At 37.0% G+C, this 13,780-nt stretch overlaps 1 protein-coding gene across 6 annotated transcripts in view; it reads right to left on the reverse strand.

Annotated features, from left to right (window-relative positions):
- The window catches only part of SIPA1L1 (signal induced proliferation associated 1 like 1), a 202,091-nt gene that overhangs the window by 35,663 nt on the left and 152,648 nt on the right, over positions 1 to 13,780 (reverse strand). For all 6 annotated transcript variants that reach the window (XM_063159192.1, XM_063159195.1, XM_063159191.1 and 3 more), the window contains 5 exons: positions 11,024 to 11,127; positions 9,975 to 10,132; positions 5,876 to 6,452; positions 4,495 to 4,769; positions 692 to 967 (listed from right to left, as the gene is read on the reverse strand). In XM_063159192.1, the coding sequence (XP_063015262.1) occupies positions 692 to 967; positions 4,495 to 4,769; positions 5,876 to 6,452; positions 9,975 to 10,132; positions 11,024 to 11,127 (1,390 nt within the window). The remainder of the gene's footprint in view (positions 1 to 691; positions 968 to 4,494; positions 4,770 to 5,875; positions 6,453 to 9,974; positions 10,133 to 11,023; positions 11,128 to 13,780) is intronic.

Consider the following 13,780-nt stretch of genomic DNA (forward strand, 5'->3'; position numbering starts at 1 on the left):
GCAAATGCAGAGACAGATTTGTATAGATAATCAAACCAATGACAGTTCATTTGATGCTATGAAGTACATATTTTTCTACAAAAGAATAAAAACACTGTTACATGATGGACCTGATACCTTTATCCTAACAATCATTTTCTTGTTTAAAAAACTTGAAACAACAAAAAACCCCAAACTGCCCTGGAGAAATCCAAAATTAGAACAATCCATCCTCTAGCCTAAAATGTCTGAACACTGAACACTCCCCAGTCAGATAAATTTCCTTTCTATACCAGTCAGAATTCTCTTGCTAAAAACCCTGTAAGATACTATTTTTGCTTTGGGAGCTTTAGGCAATTCCACCAAGCCTATGAACAAGATAAATTTTTGATTTACTTTTTCAAAATGCTGACATTCATGAACACTTAGCTCTAAAACTCTGACTGTAACTCTTTTAAAACTTAAATAACATCACAGCAGTTTCAGAATACCATCCAACACAGAGAAACATTCCAGCATACTTAATTTTGCGGTTAATTGTGCCAGGAAAGGTATTTCCTTTTGATTGTTGTTTCATTCATAGTCATGCTGTCTTTTGACTAATTAAAACCAAGATTAAATGCAGTCTTCAGGTACTTAGATAAACTCCTGTGAATTTTCCCAGGCAAGATTCAGAGCAGCAATAAAAACCATTTGTGAAGAAGACACGTACCTCCGGCTCTCCAGTGGGCGCCCATCACTCGAGATGCTTCGGGGAATGTTGGCTCGTTCTGGGGGTGGCATTTTCCCTTCTCCTTTTCCAGAGCTAATCCTAGATGGTACTGGGCTTTGGATTTGAGATGGCACCTGAGCCACATGAGGTCCCTGTCCTTTGCTCGCGTTTCGCTGCCATTTGTTGTTATTTCTGAAGGGAAATTTGAATTCATATGACATTCCTTCATTCACTTTGTACTCCATCACTGGCATACGGTAGTTTTCTGAAGAACTCCTGGAAATGAAGAAATTAATATGCAGCTGTAAAAATTAAAACATGTGACATGTTCACAAGAAGAGAAATCTGAAGACAGAAGCTGAACCAGTTCTATGGAAGTATGAGATTTTCTTTTTAAGAAACGTTTATTTAACAAATTTTAGAAGGCTCAAGAAAAAGGACTAGTGATGTTGAGAGTCTGTCTCTTCATCCTGGTGAGTGATGCACAACAGACTACCATGGACTCTGCCTTGTTGGCCTTTCCCCTGATTGTCACACATTAACAACCCTGTTGTCACCATCACTAAGCCCTAACCCAACGCCTGTCATTGTCTATCCCTCCAGAAGAGTTTACAGCCATCCATTCCAACATTTCAGTTAATCAAGCTGATACTCTCCATCTGATAGAAAAACTAAAGATTTGTGAGAAGGGCATCTCCCCTTCCTAAAGCCACGTGTTTTAGAACTTACCTGCACCCAGACAAAAAAGACCTGAAATGTTTGTTCTCTTTGAGATACATCTTTCTGATGTACAGACATACATTCTGATGTACAGACAAGAGTCACATGAAATAAGGCACTAGACATAACTTTCAAATATCTCTGGCTTTGGAGTACCTCAGATGATAAATCTGAAAATTATGAAAAGACTTGCTAGAAACTGTAAATGCCAAACCCCAAAGATGCCCGTTGCTTCCTGGGGAACAGCACAGCATAAAAATCTGACTAGAACAGAATGTAAGCTAATGCAGCCCACATAAGAAGCAGGGCAAACTTCTGCATATATTTCAAATGAGGCACTTGGAAAAAAATGTGATCTTCCACTTCAGTAAGGATAATTTTGGCATATCTCTTGACAAATGTGTATATATATATCTGAGTGAACACTGAGTATGTTTTATCATAATTACTTTATCTACATACATCACTCTCTAATGGAAAGAAAAATAAAAAATCAGTGCAAAATTTTGAACCCATAGCTCCTCCTCTAAGCAATTACACCATTAGGGCTGAAAAATATTAGTCTATCTTCCCTGCAAAAAACAAAAAACAAGAGAACTTGTTATCTGGCCATGCTGACATAAGCAAGTTGTACGGTCTAATAGGAACAGACAAAGTGAAACAGGCAGTGCTGAGGTCTTGCTGCCCACGATGTACATATTCTGTAGTTTTATGCTGGTCTACCCTCTAGTCTTAATGTCCAAATTAAATTATCTGTTGGAAGGCATGAGATGTGCTTCTGAAGCACAAGTAGGTCAGCTTCACCTGAAGGTCTCCCAGGCCCCTCTGATATGATCCACTGCATGCTAGACAGGGATGAGCAGGAGATAAGGCCACTCACAACTGAACTACAATATTGGTAATTGATATCCTTTGTTTTTTCTTTTCTCTTCATATTTTATGTCCCTGCTATTCTTTCCCCAGTGCTTAAGTAGTTTGTTTGGGTTTCTCTTTTTTCCCCTGCAAGGTACCTACAATTTAACAAGCAGGAATGCACAACTTCCTCTTAAGGTGTGCCTTTAGTTTCAAAGTCAGCAATCAGCCCACTAAATGAGTTCAGTGGCAATGTTTTAATAACCATGGTTTAGCAGAGACTTAACCATAACAAGGCCTGCCTCTGCACAGGGCATGAGAATGTGAATTGGGGTGTTTGGATCTATTTTTGCATCTCCTACTGACCTTGTACATGTGCGTGTCACCACGTCAGCTTATCTAACTGCACTCCAACTTCATGCCAACCAATTTATTAGGATAGGGACTGCTTCTCATATCAATGTAGTATTCCAAGCAGAATGCATCTTCCTTTTAGTTATGGTCTGCAGAATTTACTGTAGTAGAAATACTCAGTGACCTCCAGAGGACATAACGAAAGGACTCCAGTTGCAGAAAATTGATCGCCAAAAGAAACTTATTGCTTTGTGCAAATACTTAACTGAAGTGTCTAGTAATACATGTAGGATAGCTACAAATTCAAGACACAGTTCTTGAACTTTTATGATTTTGGATAGAGCAAATGGGGGGGATCAAGAGTCGCTTTGTGGAATTTTATAGCTAGTAATAATCTACCATGAAGATTTGCTCACTAGACAGCAACAACAAAACTCTGAGTATTTCAAAAAGTGCAGTCATTTCTCTTACTGCTATGGGTTTGGATGCACTAAAAGTAAGTCTGTTTTTGGCTGTACTTAATTTAGTTCAGAAATAATAGGATCTGTGCTTTCCACACTGATTTTTCTGCTCTAATCCTTTCATGATGATTGCAGCTGAACTTTCCATTTGCTCGGGCTGCTAAATACTGCTCAAAAGCTTTCCAAATATCTCATGAGTGACCTTATGCCACTCATCATTTTAATCCCTAACATGTATTCAATTTTCCACTGACAGCTGAAGGACAAAAAACTCCTTTTCTCTCTGCTCCTCTTTTGCTAGCATTTACGAAAGGAGTTCATGTTGCTTACAGTAAAAACAAACATGGATTTTTCTTTTACACAAGTACCGGCTCTTTTCTCAAGACACACAATTTCATATATATATATAATAAATATGTGCTACTGTTCAGCTCCAATCTTAAATATACAAAGATTTAGCTATTACATCTACAAAGTTATGGACTGATTTAAAAAGAGCAGTGCAAAAATGCTCACTTGGTCTCTCACTCCAAGGAATCCTCTGAACTTTGGTAACTGTACTTCTTGCTTCTTGGAAAATCTATCCTAAGCCTTCAGCTAGCCTGGGGGCAAATTTATTCTATTAAACATCATTCCATTTTAATCATACAGGAACATTTCTAGGATACAAATACAGGATGTCAGGAATATGCGTTTAAGACTTAGCGATGTGGCTGAAGGCTACAGGCAATGCTGAGAATTCATAAAAATTATAAAAGCTTTAGTGCGAATTCAGGAAAAATGGAGGGACTTAATGTCCAGTTTAAGAAAAATGCACATATTACTGCTTATTTCTGATGAAGTACCAGTTTTAAACTATAAAATCAGCAATATAATTGACATGAGCTTTAGGCTTAATACAGATGGCAAGTGTGAGAGATGCAACAAGATCTATGGAGTAAATAAGAATTTGCAGCAATTTCTCTGGCCAGATCCATACCCTTGAAAAATCCTCCTCATTTATAGCCTTACTTATTGTGAAAACAGAAGCATCTAAGTCAATTCTTAGCTTTCAAGAATTATATCCACAGGCATTAAAAATTACCAGCAAATGGGAAAGCTGGCAGGAATGTGTACAATCAATTTTGATGCATGCTAAACACACAATTATGATTAAAAAGTTGTTTGATTTCTGTGTTAAATTCCATGGCTCCAGGAACTTCTTCACACATCTTATTATATTTTAGTATTCAACGAATATTTGGGGGGCATGGAGACTGAATGTGGGCAGTTTTTCCTGCTCTCATCTTCCAACCTTAAAGTACTGGATTCTGTATTATAATTATACCACTTTTTTTCCGAGACTAACACTCTATGTTGGTTCTCCCCATAAAACAAGATGCAATTTCAGAGCAAACACAGCGACTGCAAAAATACCTGCGTGGTGTGCAGTCCTCGTAGGGAGGGACGATGACGACCTTCACTGTGACTGATGTCCTGAGCAGATCAATCATTTGCTCGTGGCTCAGGGTGGCCACAGCCACCTTGCAGATCTCCACCAGGCGGCTGCCCTGGCGCAGCCCTGCCTGCCAGGCGTAGCCGTAGGGCTCCACGTCGGCCACGATGCCCTCGTAGTTCACGTGGAAACCCAGCTGGCCCAGGCCATTCCTGCGCAGGGTCATCTCCACCGTTTCACAGCCCTTGGTCACCAGCTGGGGATTGAAATGCACACAGAATTTAATGCATTCAAACACCTCTGGGGCTAACAGAGGTGTTCAGGGGCTCAAGTTTGGCACAACCGACTCCCAAGGATCATGGTGGGACACAATAAAGGCATATATATTGCAGTCCTAGGTACATAATCAGCTGAAATGAGTCCTGTTGCTCAAACTAAGATTTTCAGTAGAATCTGGTTACTCAAGTTCTGCCTTAGAATTTTTATTGCAACCACAGGAATTTTAGAAGATACATGGCAGCACACAACAGAAAAACACATGGAGTTACACAAGCATGTCTGTCTTTTACACTTTAGTAACCAAAAAAACATTCTCCATTTCTGGCTGTTTCAGGAAATGGCAAAATTACTTCTGTCAGAATGTGGTAACATGCAGCTACTAAGCACAGTAAACCGGGAACTATGCCAACTCTTCCATGTACCATGAGCATCAATGTCATCAAGAGCAATTTAATAGGACCTAGATTTCCTTCTTTTCTGGTAGTTATACAACCACAGTTGTGAAATTACAGGAAAGAGAGTGAAATGTAGCATATTCTTTCATAACTTAATTGGATATAAAATGAGCATAGACAGATGTTTTATAGGGAGATACCATGATTCACTACATTTTTAGTTTATCACATGCATTCAGAATATATCTGAAGGTTGCAGTGGGGATTGGGACTGCACCCTGCTGGCAACATAATAAGTTAGTCCCAAAGACATTGCAGATTCATTTGAAACAAGATACTGCAAGTCTACAAAATAGAGAAAGGGAAGGAAAACAACGAAAAGAAATAATGTGACACTTCTGTACTTATTGTGTGGGAGCAATTTATGCATCTGAAGGACCATGTCTTTTTAATATATTAATACATGTTTCACACACACACAGCCAGCTGAGACTAGTTGATATCTGATAAAAGTGAAAGCAATATTCAGTTTCGAGAAACAGAAGCAGCGAAGTCTTCATAAATTTCACAATAAAATATTTAAACAATTTTAGGAATGGCAGGCATTATTTAAATTGAAGCTTTACCTGGCCAACAGGTGAGAGGAGAAAGCAAAGAAGGGGAACCAAACAAGAGAACACATTCTAACCTCCAGCCTTTTGACGATCTCTTTGATGTCATCAATGTTGCTGATGAAGCTCTCCAAAGAAACACATTCACCTCTCTCATAGAATATTTTGATATTTGTGTCTGTTGAAGTCCACCCAATCACATCTCGACAGGAGCAATTGAACACCACGCTTTTTGTGTCCTGTTCAATGAGGACCACAAACTCATTAGAGATGCCTAGGAGACAGTCTATTTCCATACCCTTGCTGTAGTCTTTTGCATGGACACTCCAGACAATAGCACCAGAACTGTAGATCTCTGCTCCTGGATAAGGTTTGGACTTTTCCTTCTTTTTTGAAGCAAGTGAGATGAAGGGGAACTTGCCAGAAGGGTCAATGGGTGTGTTGGTGACATTCTTCTCTGCCAAGTCTTTCAAGTACTCTTGCCGGGTCCTGGTGGCCATCGCACGGAACTTCTCTGATTTATGAGCAGCATTCTCTGCATTAATGACTTTGGCCAGTAAGAAGTCCCTGAACACATTTGATTTAGGAAATGTCACACCTTTTGGAATAGGTGGGCCAAAGGATGGTACATCTCTGGATCTTGTCACAGCAACACTAAATGAAATAAAAGAATTAAGAAACACAGTGTTTCACTCTAGGCAAATTCAGCAGTTTTTGCTTACAGACAATACATTCCCTCAATTTTTTTTTTCTCAGCAATATGCCTAAATTTACATATTAATGTTGCCAGTGTGGAGGTTATGCCCCCTTTACTGTATAAACAGAAAGCCACTTTTTTGCGTATAGGCATTTTTGAGATGTTCCCAGTCCCACAGCTTATAAAGAGCTTCAAATACAAACTGTAGGGCTGGGGGTTTTTTTATAAGTAATCATTCATGTATGGCAGTTCTGAATTCTGTTTGGTTTTGGTATAAAAAGAAAATTTCTAACTCACACTATGACAAAGGCTAGCTTAGAATGTAGCTACTTAATGCTGAAAGGCTCATCTGAAAGCAGTGCCAAGTGTGTGATCAACACTAGAAATATAGATTAAATGAACACATGGAAAAGATAAAGGCAATGAAGTCATCTCACAAGGCCAGTTCCATTGAGAAAATGATTTGGTGACTGAATGCATATATACATCACATTACTGTTTTACATTTCTGGACTGAAAACCTCACTAGCTAATATTGCTTGACTCCAAAAACACCAAAAATAAGAAACTTCTGAGAAGTCCAGAGATACACAGTAGAAACAAATAAGTTCTTTTTCAACTCTTCCTTTTAGTTTCTGCACCAAGTGATGGACTGACAATAAGATTGCCTTAGGCAACAGGGACCAGCTTAGCTATTCTCAATTGTCAATTCTCTTTTGATATAAATCAGATGCAAGTTGTTTAGAACCTCTGAAGATCAGATATTCCAATCCAGTATCATTCACTTGGTGAATTGTCCTAAGAGACTGAAACTCTACTTCGATAGTTTTGTGACAAGAAATGTCCCAACAGTCCAAACAGGAGTTACCACACATCTGTAACTAGATCTGAAAAAGCATTAACTAACTTTGGCCAAGATACCATGGTAATGGAAATGAAGAAGAATAGGATAAAACTTGATCACATTATGAAAGCATGTGGTGCTTCACTTAGAATGCTGACTGGTATTATTTTCACATTTTGATTTTACCCGAATTCTTAAACATAATCAGAGAACTTCCCCCCAAAAAAATCAGTAACTAAGATTTCAGAGTAAATCTTTTGAAGAAGCATATAGGAACACCAAAAAAAAAAAATTAAGTCACCCAGTCTACAGCCATATCTTCTGGTTTTGAGTGGTAGGGTGTTTTGCTTGTTTTGCTTTTGCTGTTCTGAATTGCTTGGGGTGTTTTTTTCCTTTGGTTTTTTGTTTGTTTTCTAATTACTATATTTTCTAGCAACTGATACTGAAAAATGTCATTACTGTCATATTTCCTCCCAATGTATACCAGTATATCTTAAAGTATGCAACAGGAGGTGCTCATGAAGCAAGTGACTCATCTCCAGTGGTCCTGAAGGGTCTGGTATCAAGAAATGGAAGCCTAAGCATTAAACACAATTACTGGATGCAATGAAAAACTACCAGACACTAACAGTAAGATTTTGTTTGGTTCAGTTTTCAGTGCCATGAATCACAGGGATAAGAATTCAATCTTTAATACATGCTAGAGAAGTTTTAAAAAGTGAGCAATGCTCAGAGATGCCAGACTTTTGAAATATTGTTTATCTTAGTTGGGAGAGAGAATCACTGGCCAAGACAGTGCTCGACTTTATTCCTTTTATGTAGTTTTTAAATATAAATTCCAGTAAATTTTTATGCTATATGGTTTCCTGTTTTGTCTAGAATTATGAATCCATGAAACTGTTCCAAATAATTGAGTGAAAAAGAGGTCAAACTTACTTTGAAAAGTCTCCTAGAAAAACTTTTCATAATAGAATTCTACAAATCTAAATCAAGTGTTTGCACTGAGAGGACAGGAAAAAAAATAGTACTTCAATCTTAAAGACAGTACAGAAAACATAGAATGTTCTGGTGGTCTTGTGTATCAAAATGAACACTGACATTCTCCCAACCATTTATCACACTGTTTCCCATCCCCTTAAAATTTAAGCCTGTACCATCACTAAAGCCAAAATTACCATTAAGCAACCAATGAGGTTCCAGCCCTTACAGTTATAAACACTTGAAAAATGAGATGATTCAGGAGTCTGAAGGTCAAAAATAGAACCCTCAGATACTTGAACTTATTACAGTTTAGCAAGTATCAATCTTTCCCATGCCTTTTAATAGGAAGAAAATATATACAGTCATATTACTTAAAGTAACAGACAAAAGCAGATCTATGCTGTAATATGCAATTCAAGTGAAAGATGCATCTGCAGCCCTTGTGGATGCATTTTGTACGCTCCCTTTCCTTCAAAATCACTTTCTGTACAGGGTAAGAGCTGAAACATATGTCTAAGAGTTTAAGAACAAGCTGTGCTCACATAAATTATGCAACAGCTGAATTTTTCAATAAGCATCCTGAAAAAGAGTATCCACATGAACATTCTTAGTCCAGGAGAGTTAATACATATACAAAGCTCAGCATCAGTTTTAGAAATGCTCTGGGAACTATACCAGGAACTTCTTAGGAGAGGAAAGCCTTTAACCCATCTATATGTACTCAAAAAATAAAGAATATACCAACTCATACACAGCAGTCTTAGATTTTCCTCTAAATAAGCACTCGCCTTAATAAAATACTTGAGTGAATATTTGTATTTCAGCAAAAACAAGTTAATTCAAAGGCTATCTCATTTCAATATACATGCTCTAAATCCACTGGTCTGACATTTCATATTTTAAATGACAAAGCTTTCTAGAAGTTCTCAAATGAATCAACATTTAAAAATGAAAACACTAGAAGAGTCCAGTATATAACAAAGGTAAGAACTTTCACTGATAGTAAAAAAGCATAACTCAAACATTTCTATATGCTTTCAATTTAGTTTTAAGAAATTATACTAATAGGAATATCATCTTGCAAGTCTTTATTACATGTTACTATCAATTACCATTTTCTATTTTAATAATATTGACTTTAAGGTCACATTAAGACTTTTTTTTGCTGCATAATTGTCATTTCTTTGTTGGAGTGAAATTAGAGAAGAAATTAAGATATTTCCAAGAGCTTAGCTTCTTCCTGAAAGGCTAAGTCATACTTTTTCACTGTTTTAATTTCAAAAATGGAGCATAAACTCAGATGACCAAATTATCTAAGCAAGAAGTGGAAGTGGGTTTTTTTTTCCCTTTGTTCTATTTCTATCAATGCCAAAAAATTCTTCTAGCATTCTCTTCATGAAGAGAATAAAAAGGAAGTGAGAAGGCAATTCTAAAATAATTTCCAAGTGCTTGATAAGCACACGTGTGTGTGTGTGTGTTGCTGTGACTGCAGCAGCTTCTTCACCGGGCACGTTTCATCTACACAGTCGTGTGTCTATTTACTCTTTTAAGAGTTCTAAATTCACATGACTCAACACCTCCTTGAGAATTTAGGAGGAGAATGGCAGCTGGGCTGCAGTTCCCTGTGCTCAGTGGGTGCAGCAGCAGCAGGTACCTGTAACAAACGCTGTCCGTGCAGGGACCGTGCACCCTCACAATGACAAAGACGTGCTGGAAGTGGGAGCGGATGTTCTTTGGGCTGAACGGCTGTGCTCCAGGCTCCTGGAAAACTATTGTCACTATATCATTCCCAATATGCCGTTTTCTCAGAAGCTTTAATGAGGGGAAAAGAAAAAAAAAAAAAGTTAAAACAGACTTTTCACAAATTTCAAATAATTTATTTCTCATTATTATAAATTATTATTGGTCATTTTCTTTCCCCAAGTGATACTTCAAACTGAAAACTGATATAATTGGGTGTTCTATAACAAGTACCAGAATTAGTTGGTAACCTAATAAATTTCAGGCATGGTTGTTTTCATAATAATTTCATTTCTATATGTAGCATAGAGGGTCAACTTATAAGGGAAAACTTGGCTAAACAAAGGGGAAAAACAAATCCTGTGAGTATCAAGAGAAATCAGTAATACATGGAAGCAGGAAAACATCCCCCATTTCAAACATTTTTACAAGCCAGTGGTAGGTCCCATTTAAAGTTGAAAACAAATTGTTATTGTCCTTAAGACACACTATAAATAATTTCCTGGTAGGCTTCTTTTAGTAAATAAAGCAGTTCTGCCCAAACAGTATAACAGTTAAAAAAAAAAATCTTGACTAAGGATTTTGGCTCATGTACTCTTGTGTAGTGTGCTGGACCACCATTCATTATCTCTCTCCATATTACAATCTGCTGAATGCAAACCTTAAAGGGCAATTGACTTAGCTGTAGAAGGTCTAAAATTATTTAAAATCATCAGATACACTAAGGTCCTTCTGGCACGTACTAATGACATTACTGCATACTATTCACATCAAAGTAATGTACAATTAAATAGAAAACAATGGAGCAAAATCTGTGATGTACCTACAATCATCTACTTTGCTCATCTCCCTGACACAGAGATTGCCACTTTTACTTTTGATTCTTTGAGTGGTTTTTTGCTAGTAATGAATAAAAGTTGCCATAAATACTCAATAGTTCATCTTATTCTGAGCCCATCTTACCTGTTGTTTGTTGTTTGGAGTATATGGCAACATGGTAGAAACATGGAACATGATTTCATAGTCCTTGTATGTTGTGTACAGAGAATGAGTACCTGTTGAATCAGCTGCAGTTAAAGAAGACAAAATAAAAGTATTATTAAAAAAAATTCAAAACCAAAGTTTCATTATTATTAAAAAAAATCAGCCAAGACAAGAATTTTTATTATCCTTAATCCTAGCTGAATTTTTTTTGCAATAGGCATTTTTTGAGTTAAGTTCTTATACTTGCTGAAATATCAGCAAGTCAGAACTTACTCACAGTTTATTCACCTGCCAAAGCAAGTGTCACATAAAGAAAGCCTGTGCACTCTTGCATTCTTTTCCCAGACAAAAACTTGTTATGAAGAGGGAGTTGATACCAGAAGACCCTGAAGAAAGCCTACCTAACATGAAAAGTGAGAACAAAGCCCAAGATAACTTTCAGTTATCAAATATTCACCCAATACCTCAGAATGAAACTGAACTGTAAGGAATGTGAAAAAGACTTCAGCAAGGCAGGCAGACAGGTACTGAAAATGAATACCGTGACCAAACACATCATAAACAGCAAAGGCCCTATAACCCACAATAACAACAGGATGAGTCCTCCTAAGCATAAACATCAGGACTTGAACTGTAATGAAATCAGGTAGCACCTTCATTAGAGCACCTGCTTTAGGGACAGGAACAGTCAAAACCCCAAGTAGGATGCCAGCATGCTTATAACTGATGATGAAAAAAGCCCACAAAAATGACATTATAATGCTGGTATATTAATCTAAGGTAATCTCACCTATTTTGATTTCTGGCCACCCTATTTCAAAAGTTATAGAAGAAAGAGAAGGGGTCCAGAAACAGGCCACAGAAATAATTAAATGTGGATGGAGAGGCTTCCATGTGGAGAGAAAACAATAAAAACTAGGACTATGAAGTTTAGAAAGAAAAAAAGAAGAGGGGGATATTACTCAGTTTAAAAAGTGATGGTTGAAAACAACACTTGATTACAGACAAATTGTGAATTTGTTTTCACTTTCTTTCATTCTAAAAAGTGACCTTGAAAAATATGCCATTCATTTAAGCAGTAACACATTTAAAGATAAAATAGTGAGTATATGCTATTAAATACAACTCATATCCACAGTGCAAAAAGCCTGCTTTCAAACACCACTTGAAAAATAGCCAGTTTTATATATGGAACAAAGCATTCTGACTATTTGAAGTTATATAAACAGGCAACAAAATTATATAATCCCAGTTATTTATAACAATGTATTTTAAAAAGCTGTTAAAAACTGCATCCTGGCATTTTCATTAGCAGAGAGATCATGTTACTAAGAAGAGAACAGATTTGAGAGTTGTGATGCATTTACAGTAACATAAATATTCAGTTTATTTATCCAGATTCTGAGTATAAACTTTGAGAAGTTTGTTCCCTGTCAGATTCAGAGTAATTAAATAGAGGTAGCTTTAATGTAAATGAAGCACAAAATGATTTGTAAAATGAAACAAAGTTTTCTACATTATAGCCACATAGAGATTTTGTGCTTCCAAATGACCCATCTATAATAAAATGGGAATTAGAAATAAAAGATTCCCTATCATCTAAATATTATTTTATTAAATATTAATATTAAATATGCTAATTGCTTTATTTTAAATGCTAATTAGAACAGCAGATAGCTGAAAGGGGATCATTTCACCTTGCACTGTTTTCACAGCAGCCTCTGTCCTCTGCCTGATCACTGCAGTGCACACCCAAGGAGGCAGATACGCCCAAAAGTCACCTAAACATCAATGCAACTTTCTAACAGCTTTATCTGCTGAACAGTGAATACACTGATTTGTACATCATCTTTTGCTTTATCTGCTGAACAGTAAATACACTGATTTGTACATCATCTTTTGCTTTATCTGCTGAACAGTAAATACACTGATTTGTACATTATCTTTTAGAAACAGAGCATACAAAAATATGACAAATAATTGGAAAAGGGGAGGAGTAGGTGCAAAAAGATTGGGACGTGAGACAGGGAAAGGCCGGCCACAAAAGAGGGGAAGGGGCTCAAAAGGTATTGGGGGAATAGAATAAAGCAATTATGACCAAAAATATTCTAGAACACCTACATATTTAAGCCAAACTTTCAACTTTCCTGGCAGGATTTAATTTTAGGTAGAAAAATGTTTTCTGAGAACAGCACTGATTCTGCAAACGAAATAATCAGGCTACAATCCAAATGACACATTGAATAATTCCAATTATTTTCAAGCATTTTACAGTTAAATATCTCCTATTCAAATCCAGCTTCAAACAGAAGTCCATATACACTATGACTGTGCATCTCTGTCACCATTCAGCTTTTTTGAAGTCCAGAATACTCTTCCTGAAGCACACCACCATAACTGCAGGTATTTGTTTTAAACCAAATCACAGCTATTGCAATAAAATCCAAGACTGTGTGCTGGAACAACATCCATCATTTCAAGGTCAGAACTGCAAGCCAGCACTGCAATCTACTTCTCTTTAACAGAGGCCCGAGGGATCTTTAAATTCATTAGCACCTTTTTACACTGAAGACATCTCCTCTGGCCACCAGATTATGGCACAGCTACTCATGATGCTTTCCCAGCCTTGCCCCATTACTGGATCTGGGCACTTAGCTGAGTAGCTGATCCTTTTTCCTTTCCACCATTAATAATCTCTAAAAACCCTCCTTTGTCTTCTGTCCTTCCAAAGATTCT

Source organism: Melospiza melodia, chromosome 6 (genome assembly GCF_035770615.1).
Source record: "Melospiza melodia melodia isolate bMelMel2 chromosome 6, bMelMel2.pri, whole genome shotgun sequence".
In the NCBI taxonomy this organism is placed as follows: Eukaryota; Metazoa; Chordata; class Aves; order Passeriformes; family Passerellidae; genus Melospiza; species Melospiza melodia.